The following is a 13,610-nucleotide window of genomic DNA, read 5'->3' on the forward strand; positions in this document are numbered from 1 at the left end:
GGGATTCTTTGATTCCTTAATGCTGTGAAAAACCTCTGGTGTTGTGAAGTTGGTCTTTGAAAACCAACTCATTTGTTGTTTATTCTGTGTCCTGTGGAGGTGATTTAAAGTACTGGCTTTTTTCTCAGGTGCAGATGTAAACTGTCAAGCCAAGGACAGAGCCACTCCACTGCTGATTGCTGCCCAGGAGGGCCACCTTGGGTGTGTGGAGCTGCTGTTAGCCAACGGGGCAGACCCAAACCTCTACTGCAATGAGGATAACTGGCAGTTACCTATTCATGCAGCTGCTGAAATGGGCCATGACAAGTAAGTAGGTGGTGAAAGAGACATTAAGACAGAAGAGTCTGGTAGTGAAAACCTAATAGACAAAGAAGAAATTCAGCTCTAAAAGGGAGAAAAATGAGTTCTAGTTGATTTGTAGTTCATAATTCCTAGTTTATAATTCCTAATTATATTTAGATCTTAAATGTCTGTTTGTAGTCCCAGTAAATTGACCAACTGTTTGAAATTCAGCATCTGAGCTGGGTCTGATACATCTCTTGATGAGTTGAAAGTGGTTTCCACAGTGCTGAACCAATATCAATTCACTCACTAGCTATTTTAAATTACATTTTAATTACATTAAAATTAATTTAGAAATATAAATAACAATAACATGCTTTATTCTAATTAGCAGCTGTTCAAGGCAGGTATTCTATTCCTAACCATCAACTAGCAGAAGTAATCATATGGAAATAATGAGCTGAACCAGCCAGAAAAGCAAAGGCACAAAAGATTTCCTTTAATTCTTCCAGAAATGCATTTGTAGCTTTGCCCAGCCCCAGTGATACTTTCACAGCAGAAAGGCAGGAGTGGAAGGAGGTTCTGAGTTGGGAGAAGCATCTCTTGGCAACCTTGTGATTTGCACATATGTGACAGCACTTCATAGGATCATAGAATCCCAGACTGGTTTGGAAGGGACCTTAAAGCTCATCCAGCTCCACCCCCTGCCACGGGCAGGGACACCTTCCACTAGAGCAGGTTGCTCCAAGCCCCTGTGTCCAACCTGGCCTTGAACACTGCCAGGGATGGGGCAGCCACAGCTTCTCTGGGAAAAGTCTGTGCCAGCGCCTCAGCACCCTCACAGGGAAGAACTTCTTCCTTATATCCAACCTAAATCTCCCCTGTTTAAACTTAAATATATTAACGGTGACAGTAACTGCAAAATTATTAATAAATGCTTGATCTTAACCCCTGGCAAGAGGATCAGCTGAGCTGTCACTAAAGTTTGTGCATCGCACAGATGCCTTTCCTCAAACTGAGGAGGAGGGCAGGCTGTCGCAGGCTGAGGAAGCTGGGTTTGTCCATTTGCTCAGAAACAGAAGCTGGGTTAGCAAAGTTGCCACTATTAGCAATGTCTTTAAATCAAATGCTGCCTTTGTAGCTTTTGCAATAAGATGTAACTGGCAGCCTCTGAGCAGCATCACTGAGTTCCAGCAGCAAAGGAGTTGGTGTTTGTCACTAATCCTTGTTAGCTGGGAAGGATGCAGACCAGAGGTGTGAGCTATGAAACACAACTGTTTCTCTACTTCAGTATCTCAGTGTTGAATAGAAGGAAATATGCATTTTATTTGCAATTCCCACTTCCAGTTTGCTTCCAGACTTCATAGAAGTCTAGATTTAGTGTGCAGTGGGGCTCTATTGCTGTAAAAAGGACTGTTGGATAATAGGAGATAATCTGTCCCTGCTTTAAAATACTTACTGCCACCCTAAATCCATGCCAAAGCAGAGTTTGTGGATCTGCGTATGAAATGCTAAAGGTTGTTGTTTAGTGGAAACTCAGTATGTAACAAACAGGTAGGATTTTCTTCTTGAGTTGTAATGACCATGTGAAAATCAACCATACAATTAAAATGAATCATTGCATAAGGTCACACAATAAATAGTGCTTTTAAATATTTCCAGGATACTAGAGTTACTAATCCCGGTTACTGATCGGATTTGTGACAAAGGCAAAGGCAAAGTGAGCCCTGTGTATTCAGCAGTGTATGGTGGTAATAAGGAATGTTTGGAGATGTTACTCAGAGAAGGCTACAGTCCAGATGCTCAGGAGTGCCTTAACTTTGACTGCAGGTCACCCATGTGTATGGTCTTCCAAAAGAAGTAAGTACACCTCTTCTATTTGTAACTGTGTTGGCCTTTATAACTTCTAACAGTGTGCCATTTACCTGCCCTCCTTCCTCAATTCTTGAGCTGTGAGTATCTGAATGGTGAATGGGGTTTGGATTCAGTGCACCAGCTGAAGAACCTCACTGGAATCCTCAAGGGGACGCTCAGCTCTTGGAAGAACAGTCTTGTGGAACATAATTGCAGTTTTCCTGTTTGAGAAGGCTTCATCAACACCTCTCTGTCTTCTGGAAACATGACTTAGTAATTGGGTCCAGAGGACTCTTGAGTAGGGAGATGTTTTTCAGTAAGGATGAGTGATTGGAAAATAGTGTTTTCTTTTTCTGTATGCCCATCTCGTGCATAAACCAAGCTGAATTAATCAGCTCAACACTATAGTTGTAAGAAGGACTGTGAAACTGGATGACATGTTCTTTTAGATCATGACCCGTTTCTTTTTATGCCTGGTGAGTGATGCACAGCCCTGGTGTTGAACAGCAAATAAAGCAATGCTTACTTCATGATGCAAAGGCTGTAATTCTGGAGGAAAAATAAGGTATACAAGCCTTACTCCTCAGTGTATGTATGTGGTGTGCCAGTGAGGTGCTCTACATGCCCTTATTGTTGATTTGTTTTCCTTTATTACAGAAGTTTCTTCTTCCTTTTTCTGTGGGAAATCAGTTCATGGAGGAGTGAGCTCTTACTGTAAAAGATCTGGATGTTGCTGTCCCCAGGCTCGCCCTGTGCTCCTCCCAAACTAACTCAGTATCTAAACTTACATTCCAAGGCTTGAATACTGGCACAGTTGAAAAGCTGGCACCAGAGCTGGTGCAGGGCCTGGAGCACAGTGTGATGAGGAACCCCTGAGGGACCTGGGGGGGTTTAGTCTGGAGAAGAGAAGGCTCAGGGGGGACCTTCTCGCTCTCTGCAACTGCCTGACAGGAGGATGGAGCCAGGAGGGGGCTGGTCTCTGCTCCCAGGGAACAAGGGATGGGACAAGAGGAAACGGCCTCAAGCTGCACCAGGGCAGGTTTAGATGGAGCTGAGGAACAATTCCTTCCCCAGAGGGTGCTCAGGCATTGGAACAGGCTGCCCAGGGCAGGGCTGGAGTCACCGGCCCTGCAAGTGTTCACACCCCGTGTAGCCGAGGCCTCAGTGCCATGGGTTAGTGGTGGCCTTGGCAGTGCTGGGAACGGTTGGACTGGATGTGCTTAAAGGGCTTTTCCAACCTGGTTGATTTTGTGATTATAAATCAAGGTAGAGAATCAAATCTCAGTCACCTCTTGGTACTTCTGAGCTTTGGAAAGAGCTGTAATGTCATTGTGGTTTACATTTTAATTGAGAGCAGTTACCTGATACTGCTTTACACTTCAGAACAGGGCAGATGTTTCAGCTGGTTGCTGTCTATCTTGTAATACTTTGCCAGAATTCCAGTTAGTTTACCCTTCACAGACACTCCTCCTTGGGAACACTGATGCTAAGCAATGTTACATAGCAGCTGTGCTGCATCAAGGAAAATATCTTCAATAAAGGCTTTTAAGTCTTCATAAAACTCACATTCAAATAAAATAGCTCATGTACATGGATCAAAATTTATGGCTTATGTGCTGCCATTTAAATGATTAAGGTTTTGGTAGTGGTGAGTGTAGTTCCCCCCCATGAAAAAGCAGTTTATCCAGCACCTGCAGATTGATCACTCTTTGGAGCTGCCTTACATTTGGGCATTACAATTTCAGTTTCTCATTCTTGCCTCTTTGTCTTCCACATGGGACCTGTTCCAGTTCCCTTTGGTTAAGGAAGAAAAATCCAAATATGCAATATTTTAACAGTCCTTTGATGCCAGAAGTTCATCACCTGCAAACATTTTTAGCCAAAATACTGACACTTAAATAATAGGATCACACATTCTTGCATTCTTGCAGTTGGCTTAGGAATAGTTTTAAACTTCACCAAATACATGCCATCAGTCTACAGTGCCATAACTGTAATATCATTCACCATCGTATTACCATGTTCTAATTGAGAATCATAAAATAGTTGCAGAACTTCCTGCAAATCCAGCTGGAGGTGAATGAAACCCTTGACTTGGAACATTGCTTTGGTCCCCAAGTTCTGGGGTGCAGTTATCTGCTATTTTCACATGTTTGTCCATCTATTACCTATGGCCTATTTTTAAGGTGGAACCTGATGGCCAGGCTGTGGCAGGGCAGCAGGGTGCTGGTACCCCTGGTTGTAGATACCCGTAACTGGGGACTTTGGGGGAGTTTCTATTTATAGAATCCCAGCCTGGTTTGGGTTGGAAGGGACCTTAAAGCTCCTCCAGCTCCAGCCCCCTGCCATGGGCAGGGACACCTTCCACTAGAGCAGGTTGCTCCAAGCCCCTGTGTCCAACCTGGCCTTGAACACTGCCAGGGATGGGGCAGCCACAGCTTCTCTGGGAAAAGTCTGTGCCAGCGCCTCAGCACCCTCACAGGGAAGAGCTTCTGCCTCAGAGCTCATCTCAATCTCCCCTCTGGCAGGTTAAAGCCATTCCCTTTGGTTTGGGGGGATTTTTGGTAGAAGAAATTTGCTTTCTCGGAAATAGTGAAATGGTGGATGCTTCCTTGAGGAAGAAGAATAACAGGCTGTCCTGTTCCTTGTGTGCTCTTTGTAGGTATTTCTATTTCATTGATACTTTCCTGAAATACGGGATCACTTTGCTGGGCATTAATCTGGGCTATTGCCTGTACCATGAGCAGTTTGCTTTGTTCCAACGCTTCTTGAAGCTGGGCTGTTTGCTGCCTTCTGGGGACCAGCTCTGCGACTTCCTGAGCTACACAATTCAAGCCCAAGAGGCGTACAAGCAGTGGCTGCCTTATCTGCTCCTGGCTGGTTTTGACCCAGTGAATTTGATGCACAGCCTCTGGTAAGCAGATAATGTTATCTTGTTGAGTTAACTATTGTATGTTAATCCACAAAGCTGTTGTCAATGTGTGTTTCATAGGATAGCTCTTGATAATCAGTTGCCATGATCAGGAGAGGGGAGGGTTCTGGTAAGTCTGGAATAAATCATTCATGGGTAATGGCCGGATTCAATAAAACACATTTCTGTTAGGCAGAAAGCCAGAATGGAGATTGCTTCATCACTACCATGGGGGGAAGCATGATTTCCTAATTTTTATATCAACCATCTCTCATTAGCCTCCAAATTTAGTTGTATAATATGGTGATGGTAAGAAGAATTTCAGATACCAAAGAGGAGGCCAGGAGGGGTGGGAAGCAAATGTACAGTGAAGCTGGGCTGAGGCTGAGAAGAGAGGAAATGGATGCAGTTAGAGATTGTGTTGAACAAAGTCTTGTGGCACAAATGCTGGTCTGAGTATTTGTCATTGGGGTGTTTAAGTTTTTCCATGTAAAAATAATTTCTTGGTGATGTTTTATACTTAATCAGACACTGCAGAATAAAACTTACACTTAAAAGGTATTAGTATTTTCTTCTGTCTTTTTCTTGTCTGTGAAGATAGTGCTGAGGCTTTACTACCATATGTCTCAGCCGTTAACATAATGTGAGGTGAATAAACTCATGACATGCATTACCTAACTGGATGAAAGGAGGAGGAATTTCAGGTTTACTTGAATATTGATTTGTCATTCAGGTACTGCCAAGATATCGTGGTAGTTTTGAATCCCTTCATTTATGACTTAGTGAGACTCTGTTAATCATTAGCATCTGGGGTTTTCTGACCAGTGATTAGAGGAGCCGATCTACAGCAGGGCATGTCTGTGCTTCCGTACGTCAGATTTATTCACAGAAGTGAGTGTGAAAGTCCAGGCACTGCAAGATTGCAGTTCAGTGACTGAACAGCTCTCACTGCCCATGTATATCATATATGATGTGTCCAGGAGGATAACAGGAGGACAGGAGACAGCAAATGACATTTCTGGGTATGGTTCATTAACTGTTGCTGGCTCGTTGTGCAAAACAACTGTATAACCCCAGCCTGGTTTGGGTTGGAAGGGACCTTAAAGCTCACCCAGTTCCAACCCCCTGCCATGGGCAGGGACACCTTCCACTAGAGCAGGTTGCTCCAAGCCCCTGTGTCCAACCTGGCCTTGAACACTGCCAGGGATGGGGCAGCCACAGCTTCTCTGGGAAAAGCCTGTGCCAGTGTCCCACCACCCTCACAGGGAAGAATTATAAACTGCTCAATATAAATAAAATTAATCATAATAATAGAATCAGTGATAAAGTGCTCAGTCCAGAGCACTGACAGCTTTGATCACCAGTGGAATAGTGAAATCACCTTTCTCTTAAAGCCAGCCAGCCAGTCAGATCTCTCCTGCAGGGCTCCAGTGAATGTATGAAAATCCAGTCAAAAATGAAAAATGAAACAATACCAACTAGAAAGGACACAACATAATTTTGACATGAACCTGCTGGAAAAAACAAGTGTATTAAAAGGGTTTAGTCTGGTATTTTTGTGTGTTTAGAGCATTTAGATTGGATTGTACACATCCAGCCGAGGAGCTGTGGCTCTTAATCACACATAATGTAAACCAGTGGTTTCACCTCCTCTTCCTTAAACCGTCTTATGTGCTTTATCAATTAAGCTGTTGTTAAAAGTTCTTCACACATGCTAAAGATTTGAAATGTAAATCATGCTGATTTCGGAATACATATAAAAGCAATCTTTGGTAGAAGGAGAGTTTGAAATACCTGCACATTTTGTGGGGGTTTGCCTTAATAAACAAGTATCTGAACATATGTGCATTTTCCACCCCCCCCCAGTGTGATGGTAATGCTTAGAATGCTCTGGTGTCTGCACCCCTTATTAACATGTAGGTGGAAACAGAATAAGAAATCAGTGCAGAGGAGAATGCTGCCTATTACTGAGGAATTTAAATCTCAGAGTATATCTTTTCTCTTACAGTCTCTCTTACTTTTGAAAAGAAATGAAGATAAAATTACATTAGTAAATGCTTGTGCTGTCAAAATTACTTGGATTTCTCTTTAATGGTTTTCTCTTTCTGGGCTTAGGATGGAGGTTGTTAAGGATTTGTTAGAAAATAGTAAAGCTTTCTATGTGTAGTTTCCATAATTATATTTATGCAATTGTGTAAAATGATCTTTTATGGGGTTTTTTGTTATGCAGGATTTTATCTGTGGGAGATAATGCCCTTAATTTCACCCTGGAGTTCACCAACTGGAAGAGACTTCCTCCAGCTGTGGAGCAAGACCTCTCAGAATACAAGGAGACGTTCACTTGGACTCCAAAGAGCCACTTTGGTGAGTACAGCGAGGGAAGACCAGTCTGTGTGTCCCAGCTTCCAGGCTGTGAGTGGGAATCGGCTCTGTGTGCTAATGCACCATGGCAAAGCAGGATCCATGGTCAACAGGCATGGCTTGTCTGGAAACTGGAGAGCAGAAATAGCAGGTCCCCTAAACAAGCAAAACAGGTTGTCCTCAGTATGTTGTTCAGTTCATAGTTAGCATGTTTCAGGTAGAATATTGTCAGCTTTGGCCATCCTGTCCACTTCAAGTGAATGCATGTGCTTTAAAATAGGGGTAGTGACTGTGAATCAGTACTGTGCCTTCCTGACATGGCTTGTTCAGCCTCCTGGAAGATTTAAGGGACATGATCAATATTACTTAGCTGAATTTCCTAGACAATATCATGGAATCATAGACTGGGTTAGGTTGGAAGAGACCTTAACACTTATCCAGTTCCAACCCCCTGTCACGAGCAGGGACACCTTCCACTAGACCAGGTTGCTCAAAGAATTTGGAGGCACTAGAGTTCTGTACTGGGATGAGTTGATCTATTTGCTGGCACAGACTTTTCCCAGAGAAGCTGTGGCTGCCCCATCCCTGGCAGTGTTCAAGGCCAGGTTGGACACAGGGGCTTGGAGCAACCTGCTCCAGTGGAAGGTGTCCCTGCCCGTGGCAGGGGGTTGGGACTGGATGAGCTTTGAGGTCCCTTCCAACCGAAACCAGTCTGGGGTTCCATGATAATACGAAAGCTTGTGCTTGAGCAATGCACGCTTACAGACATGTTTGTGTATATTTTTAGCACAGTGATTATCCTAACTCAAGTTATTTAGCAACATGTTAGAACATTTGGCATTATACAGCAACTGACTTATGCTATCATTTAATAACTTAGCCTAAAACCGTTTTCCCATGTGTTATTTTTGTCGTTGGATTTGCTCCTAGACTTAATTTTCCATTTCTTGTGAGGTGGCACGAGGCTTTCCCCAGGCAGGGAACTGTTCTAGGCTGTCAGATGAAACTTTAAGGATAAAATGATTCCTTGATGTTCTGTTTCTGGAAGTTTAAGGTAATACAGCAACTATAGCAACACTCTGGAAATGCTGATTCTAGCATCAGCAGCCCTTCAGTAGCCGGAACTCTGCCCTTTTATGTGCCACGGGGTGGGGGTTCAGATGGGATCCAGCTCAACCAGGTAACCACAGGCAAACAACATGATCCCACAGCGTCCTGCTCAGTGTCTGCCCCGGTTCTGATTTTCCAGCCTCCATTCCTCCCCTGTCCCACCTCTGCCGTCTCGAGATCCGGGCCATCCTAAGGAGCGAGCGCCTGCGATCGGACCGCTTTATCCGGGAATTGCCACTGCCAGCTTGTCTCCAGGACTACCTGCTCTACTTGGATGTGCTGCGAGTCAACGCCATCCCAGAAGCAGAGGATTACCTGCGGCAGAGAGAGGAGGGAGCTGCCACCAGTCACCCCACCACTGAGGATGCAGAGAGGAGGGACACTTGTGCCACTGGGACTAGGTGATGGCGCTGCCAGGGACCAAACTCTCTGGCTGCAGAGTTTGTAATGGCAATTAGCAGACACTGGAGAAGAGCCACTGTAAATAAAGTAGTAATAACTCTTTCCACGCTGTAGTTTTGTATCTAGGAGTTTGTTAGAAGTTCTAGGATTTATTTCTTTACAAAGTCTGTCGAAGCTTTCTAAGTCTGTGAACACTTTCTGGGTTTTGGAAGGAAGAGTTTAACTCTTATGGAGTAAAATGGGCTTGTTCAATGAACACAGCTTATAAAGTGGTCAAAATCTGTTTGGTTTATGGAGTAATACTGGCCTGTTCAATGAACACAGCTTAGAGTGGTCAAAATCTCTTTGGTCAGACACTGGTGGTAGACACTTTATTCCAAGTACTGCATATGCCAAATGAAATTACCAGGTGTCAAGGAACACAATATTATGTGATGGATTTATGTTTTGGGGAGTGATCTAACTGCACCAGAGACAGGAAAATAATATAAGAAAAGACACTGTTTGCTGAAGGAACAGTGATTTTCTTTTTCCTTTCCTTGGTTGTCTCTATTTGGCAGAAGGTTGGAGCGGGAGGCTGGCTCGGAGCCTGCTGCCTGGCACAGCCCATGGGCAAGGCATGGAATGTCCCCACGAGCACACCAACGTGACACTGCTGTACACAAATCCCTCCTTCCATGAAGTGAGAAGGTAACGGCTGTCCCACAGGGGGTGACAGGGACACCTTGGTGGACAACGGCTGCGTCCCTCGCGCTGGGAAGGAGCCCTCATCCTGCGGAGGTGGAGCTGGTGCTGCCGGGCTCACTGGTAGTAGATGCTGAAGGCGTGGAGGATGTACAGGAAGGTCGTGATGAAGGCGAATAACTGCATGAGAGGAAGAAGAGCATCAGCTGGGAGAGTCTAACCCCATCTCCTCTTGGTGCTCTCAACCTGGGGAAGCCTCAAAGCCTAGAGCTCTCTCCAGCCTCAAAGAGGCAAAGCCCCACGTTTCCATGGGCTGCTGGACCCTGAGGAGCCCGCACTGGCTGCACGACACAGCAGAGAGGAGGAGCTGAAGCTCTGACCAGTGTGATGGGCTTGGGATGGCTCTGCTGTGGCTTCAGTACCTGCTCTTGCATCTGCCCCAGAGGTGTCCCGCCTGCCCCAAGGGGTGCTCTGCCTCACTCACCGATGCAGCACTGTTGAGATGGTAGTAAAGGGGCAAGTTGGGGCCAGACTCAGAGCGGACGGTCGCGTTGGCTTGCAGGACAGCAGCACTCATGTACAGAATGGCTGTGGCACCGTGGTACAGGCTGTCCTGCAAAGCAAGGGAGCAGTGAGGATGAACGCCTGGGACCATCCTTCTCCCATCCACCCTGAGGACAGGCTCTATCCCAGCCCGTCCTTACCAGCACTCTCCAGTTCTCGCTGTTTCTGTGTAAGCCAAAGAGGTAGCTCAAGAGCAGCACCAGGGAGATGAGGGAGGAGGTGAGGGACACGTACATCACCCATCCCTGCAGCAGCGGGAAGGAGACGGAGGTCGCAGCGACGAGGATCCACACCCAGGTCCCACAGAACTGCCAGGGACAAGCACAGGCACCTCCGATGAGCACAGGATGGGGAAGGCCCCTTCTCCTGCCTGAGTCCCTGCTCGCCTCCCTCCTGTGCCAGCCCCAGCAGCCGCTGGAAGCACTTTGAGGCAGCATGGACCAGCCTGGAGCATCCCAGCGTGACAGCAGCAGTGCAAATGGGCATGAGTTTCTGTGAATGCTCTTGGGCAATACTTCAGAACATCCCTTACAAAAGGGAAAGGTTTGGTGCTGAGTTCAAATAAACATCTCCCCCTGAGGGCTTTGGCAGAGAGGCCAAAACACGTGTTTTTATCTGGGGAAAGCCAACACCGGTGTTGGCCCAGCCCTGCCTGCTCATAAATCTGCTAGGTTGAAATCACAGCACAAGGAGGTCACCTCCTGCCTCCACACACAGCCCAGAGTCGCTCACGCTGGATCCACCTCTGGTATTCACAGTGCACTCAGAGCACAGGGTTATCTGGAGGAGCTGAGGCTGGCCTGTGACATTCCAGCACCAGTGGCTGAGATTCCCTGGGATGGGCAGCAGGAGCGGAGCCCACTGGCAGCTCCTGGCAAAGCCCAGCCCCAGCCATGGTGCCTGCAGAGTGTGGGTGATGTGCCAAAGTACAGCAGCACTTATCAGCCAGTCCCACCGGCTGCCCTCTGGACCCATAAGCAATGGAAGGAATCACGGAATGTCGCACGTTTATAGGGCACCCAATTGCCTTCAAGGAAAATCTCTCTAAGGGCCTGTAGGGACAGGCCAAGGGGAATGGCTTTAACCTGCCAGAGGGGAGATTGAGATGAGCTCTGAGGCAGAAGCTCTTCCCTGTGAGGGTGCTGAGGCGCTGGCACAGACTTTTCCCAGAGAAGCTGTGGCTGCCCCATCCCTGGCAGTGTTCAAGGCCAGGTTGGACACAGGGGCTTGGAGCAACCTGCTCTAGTGGAAGGTGTCCCTGCCCCCAGCAGGGGTTGAGATTGGATGAGCTTTAAGCTCCCTTCAACCCAAACCCTTCCATGATTCTATGAAATTCCCTTGATTTTCAAGCAATTTCTATGTGGTAACTAGAGCTGCTTCTGTCCCAGAGGTGCCAGCAGCTCCTCAGCCCCTCCCAGCCCCACAGCAACCAGTGACCCTCAGATGGGCTCTCGGATGGAGCTGGAGCATCTCCTCTCATCAAGCTGTTCCAAAAAGCACATCAAAACCACCACCTTTGTGCATCCAGTATAAGCAAAAAAGGAAAGGGCATGACTTCCCATTGTGAATGCCCCATCCCTGGCAGTGTTCAAGGCCAGGTTGGACACAGGGGCTTGGAGCAACCTGCTCTAGTGGAAGGTGTCCCTGCCCGTGGCAGGGGGTTGGAGTCGGATAAGCTTTAAGGTCCCTTCCAACATGAACCATTCCGTGATTAACGCTGTCTTCAGGGTTGTCTTGAGGTCTACTCCCAGCTTTTTAGCCCCACCATTCACCAGAGCCACAGTTGCGGTGCTGTCCCGCAGCAGATCCCGGCATACTCACGATCTCGGGCAGGATGAACGCGTAGGGGATGGTTTTGAGGACAGCGGGGCCGGAGGGCAGGGCCGGCGGTGTGGTGGCTGCAGGGGGAGAGGCCGAGGCCATGGCTCCTCAGCGGGCGCCGGGGCTGTGCTCACATGTGGCCGCGCCGCTGCCGAGCCGGGTTTTAAGCGGCACACCTGCGGGGCCGGCAGCCAGCACCCAGCCCCTCCTGGCACCGCGCCGCGGCCACGGTCCCTCCGGCTGCATCCACACCCCGCTGCCAGCGCCGGGGCGGAGAGCGGCACCCGGCGCACGCAGGTCAAGGTCTTCGATGAGCGGGGAAGGAAACATCAAATCCTCCCCCGGTGCTGGGGCTGGAGCGTTTCCTGCAGCCGGGGTCTGGCCCTGGCCCGCTTTCAAACCTGGCATATTTTCGCTTCCACTGTTGGTGCCTCCTCCCTTTTCGGTTCAGGTTTCGGCTCCGTGTGCACATCGGGCTTCCCCACACCCACCGCCTTTGAAACCTGCAGCCAGAGTTAAGCCAAACTGAAACAGGGGAGTTAAGGGTGGATTTAAGGAAGAAGCTCTTCCCTGTGAGGGTGCTGAGGCGCCGGCACAGACTTTTCCCAGAGAAGCTGTGGCTGCCCCATCCCTGGCAGTGTTCAAGGCCAGGTTGGACACAGGGGCTTGGAGCAACCTGCTCTAGTGGAAGGTGTCCCTGCCCGTGGCAGGGGCTTGGAGCTGGATGAGCTTTGAGTTCCCTTCCAAACCATTCCATGTTCTATAATTCCATGAAATACTTTTCACAGACAATTCAGCACACTGGTAAAAGATGGAAGCGTTGGCCATGAACTCCTTAAGTGCCCAGAGGTCTGAAGGACACTACAAGGACAGCTTTGATTCCTACCTCCTGGCACGTGCCCTTTGGATTCAACAAGCACGTGCTGTTTCTTCCAGAGGACTCTGCCTCAACCCCCAGCTTCCCGGTATCTGGGGGGATGGAAGGCTGAAGGTGGCATCTCTGCCTTGGGGCCTGGAGAGGAGAGAAGGACTCCACCACCGCCACAGCAGCAGGATGATATCCCAGTTAGATACCGTATCTCTGCCTGGAGAGCCAAGTGGTGCCCTGGAATTGGCTTCTGCACCAAGCTCTTGTGCAATAGAGAGCAAAGATTGACCCTGTGACATTCCTGATGGTGCAAGCCCCTCCTGGGCTGGGAAGTGCTTTGTGGCACTGCTGGAGGCTTCAGTTCACTCCGCTGGCAGTGGGAGCTGGCTTCAGTGTGCTGTGGTCTGGGACAGACCTTAAACCATTTCACACCCCAAACAAAACTAGTGCCTGGCTCAGACTTGAAGCCACGTGTGAAGAGGAGCCTTTAACATCCTGCTCTGCCTTAGGAATACCCCCCAGGTCCTTATCCTGCCCTCCAAAGTCAGCACGTGGCAGCCACAACAGGGGAAACACAACGTACCCTGAGCTCTCAGCAGCTTTTATTTGTGTTAGGTGGGTCAGGCACATTCCTATGAAAACCCAGCCTTTTCCTGAGTGGGAAGGGAAGACACTGAAACAGTCTAAATACAGAGCAACCTGCTGGCTGCTCACTGGGCAAGGGATGGTGAGGTTTTCCCCCTAACCTGGCTG

The 13,610-nt window shown here is 48.0% G+C and overlaps 2 protein-coding genes across 5 annotated transcripts in view; one reads left to right on the forward strand and one right to left on the reverse strand.

The window, feature by feature from the left end:
• The window catches only part of ASB3 (ankyrin repeat and SOCS box containing 3), a 30,829-nt gene extending 21,806 nt beyond the window's left edge, over window positions 1-9,023 (forward strand). The window contains exons 6-10 of the mRNA XM_030490115.1: window positions 129-306; window positions 1,945-2,142; window positions 4,799-5,050; window positions 7,278-7,411; window positions 8,658-9,023. Coding sequence (XP_030345975.1) covers window positions 129-306; window positions 1,945-2,142; window positions 4,799-5,050; window positions 7,278-7,411; window positions 8,658-8,923 — 1,028 coding nt within the window. The 3' untranslated portion in view covers window positions 8,924-9,023. The remainder of the gene's footprint in view (window positions 1-128; window positions 307-1,944; window positions 2,143-4,798; window positions 5,051-7,277; window positions 7,412-8,657) is intronic.
• Window positions 9,024-9,251: 228 nt separating this feature from the next.
• On the reverse strand, window positions 9,252-12,250 carry MALL (mal, T cell differentiation protein like). 4 transcript variants are annotated; one of them, XM_030490124.1, is made up of 4 exons: window positions 11,990-12,242; window positions 10,309-10,476; window positions 10,089-10,217; window positions 9,265-9,784 (listed from the first exon to the last, which is right to left on the reverse strand). In XM_030490124.1, the coding sequence occupies exons 1-4, from the start codon at window positions 12,089-12,091 to the stop codon at window positions 9,722-9,724; spliced, it is 462 nt and encodes a 153-aa protein (XP_030345984.1). In that variant the 5' UTR covers window positions 12,092-12,242; the 3' UTR covers window positions 9,265-9,721. The 4 variants fall into 4 exon arrangements, with proteins under 4 accessions (XP_030345982.1, XP_030345984.1, XP_030345983.1 ...); XM_030490122.1 differs by lacking the exon at window positions 11,990-12,242 and having other exon boundaries at window positions 9,252-9,784; window positions 10,309-10,926; XM_030490123.1 differs by lacking the exon at window positions 9,265-9,784 and having other exon boundaries at window positions 9,986-10,217; window positions 11,990-12,250.
• Window positions 12,251-13,610: the final 1,360 nt, after the last annotated feature.

This window comes from Strigops habroptila, chromosome 6, assembly GCF_004027225.2.
Source record: "Strigops habroptila isolate Jane chromosome 6, bStrHab1.2.pri, whole genome shotgun sequence".
Classification (NCBI taxonomy): Eukaryota; Metazoa; Chordata; class Aves; order Psittaciformes; family Psittacidae; genus Strigops; species Strigops habroptila.

What these genes read in the sequence shown, in the direction of transcription:
- MALL (XM_030490121.1), bottom strand. Translation starts at nt 10,605, where the DNA reads ATGCTGCCTCAAAGTGCTTCCAGCGGCTGCTGGGGCTGGCACAGGAGG. An exon ending in GCGAGAACTGGAGAGTGCTG is followed by an intron (nt 10,218 to 10,308) that starts GTAAGGACGGGC and finishes CTTGCTTTGCAG; the next exon opens with GACAGCCTGTACCACGGTGC.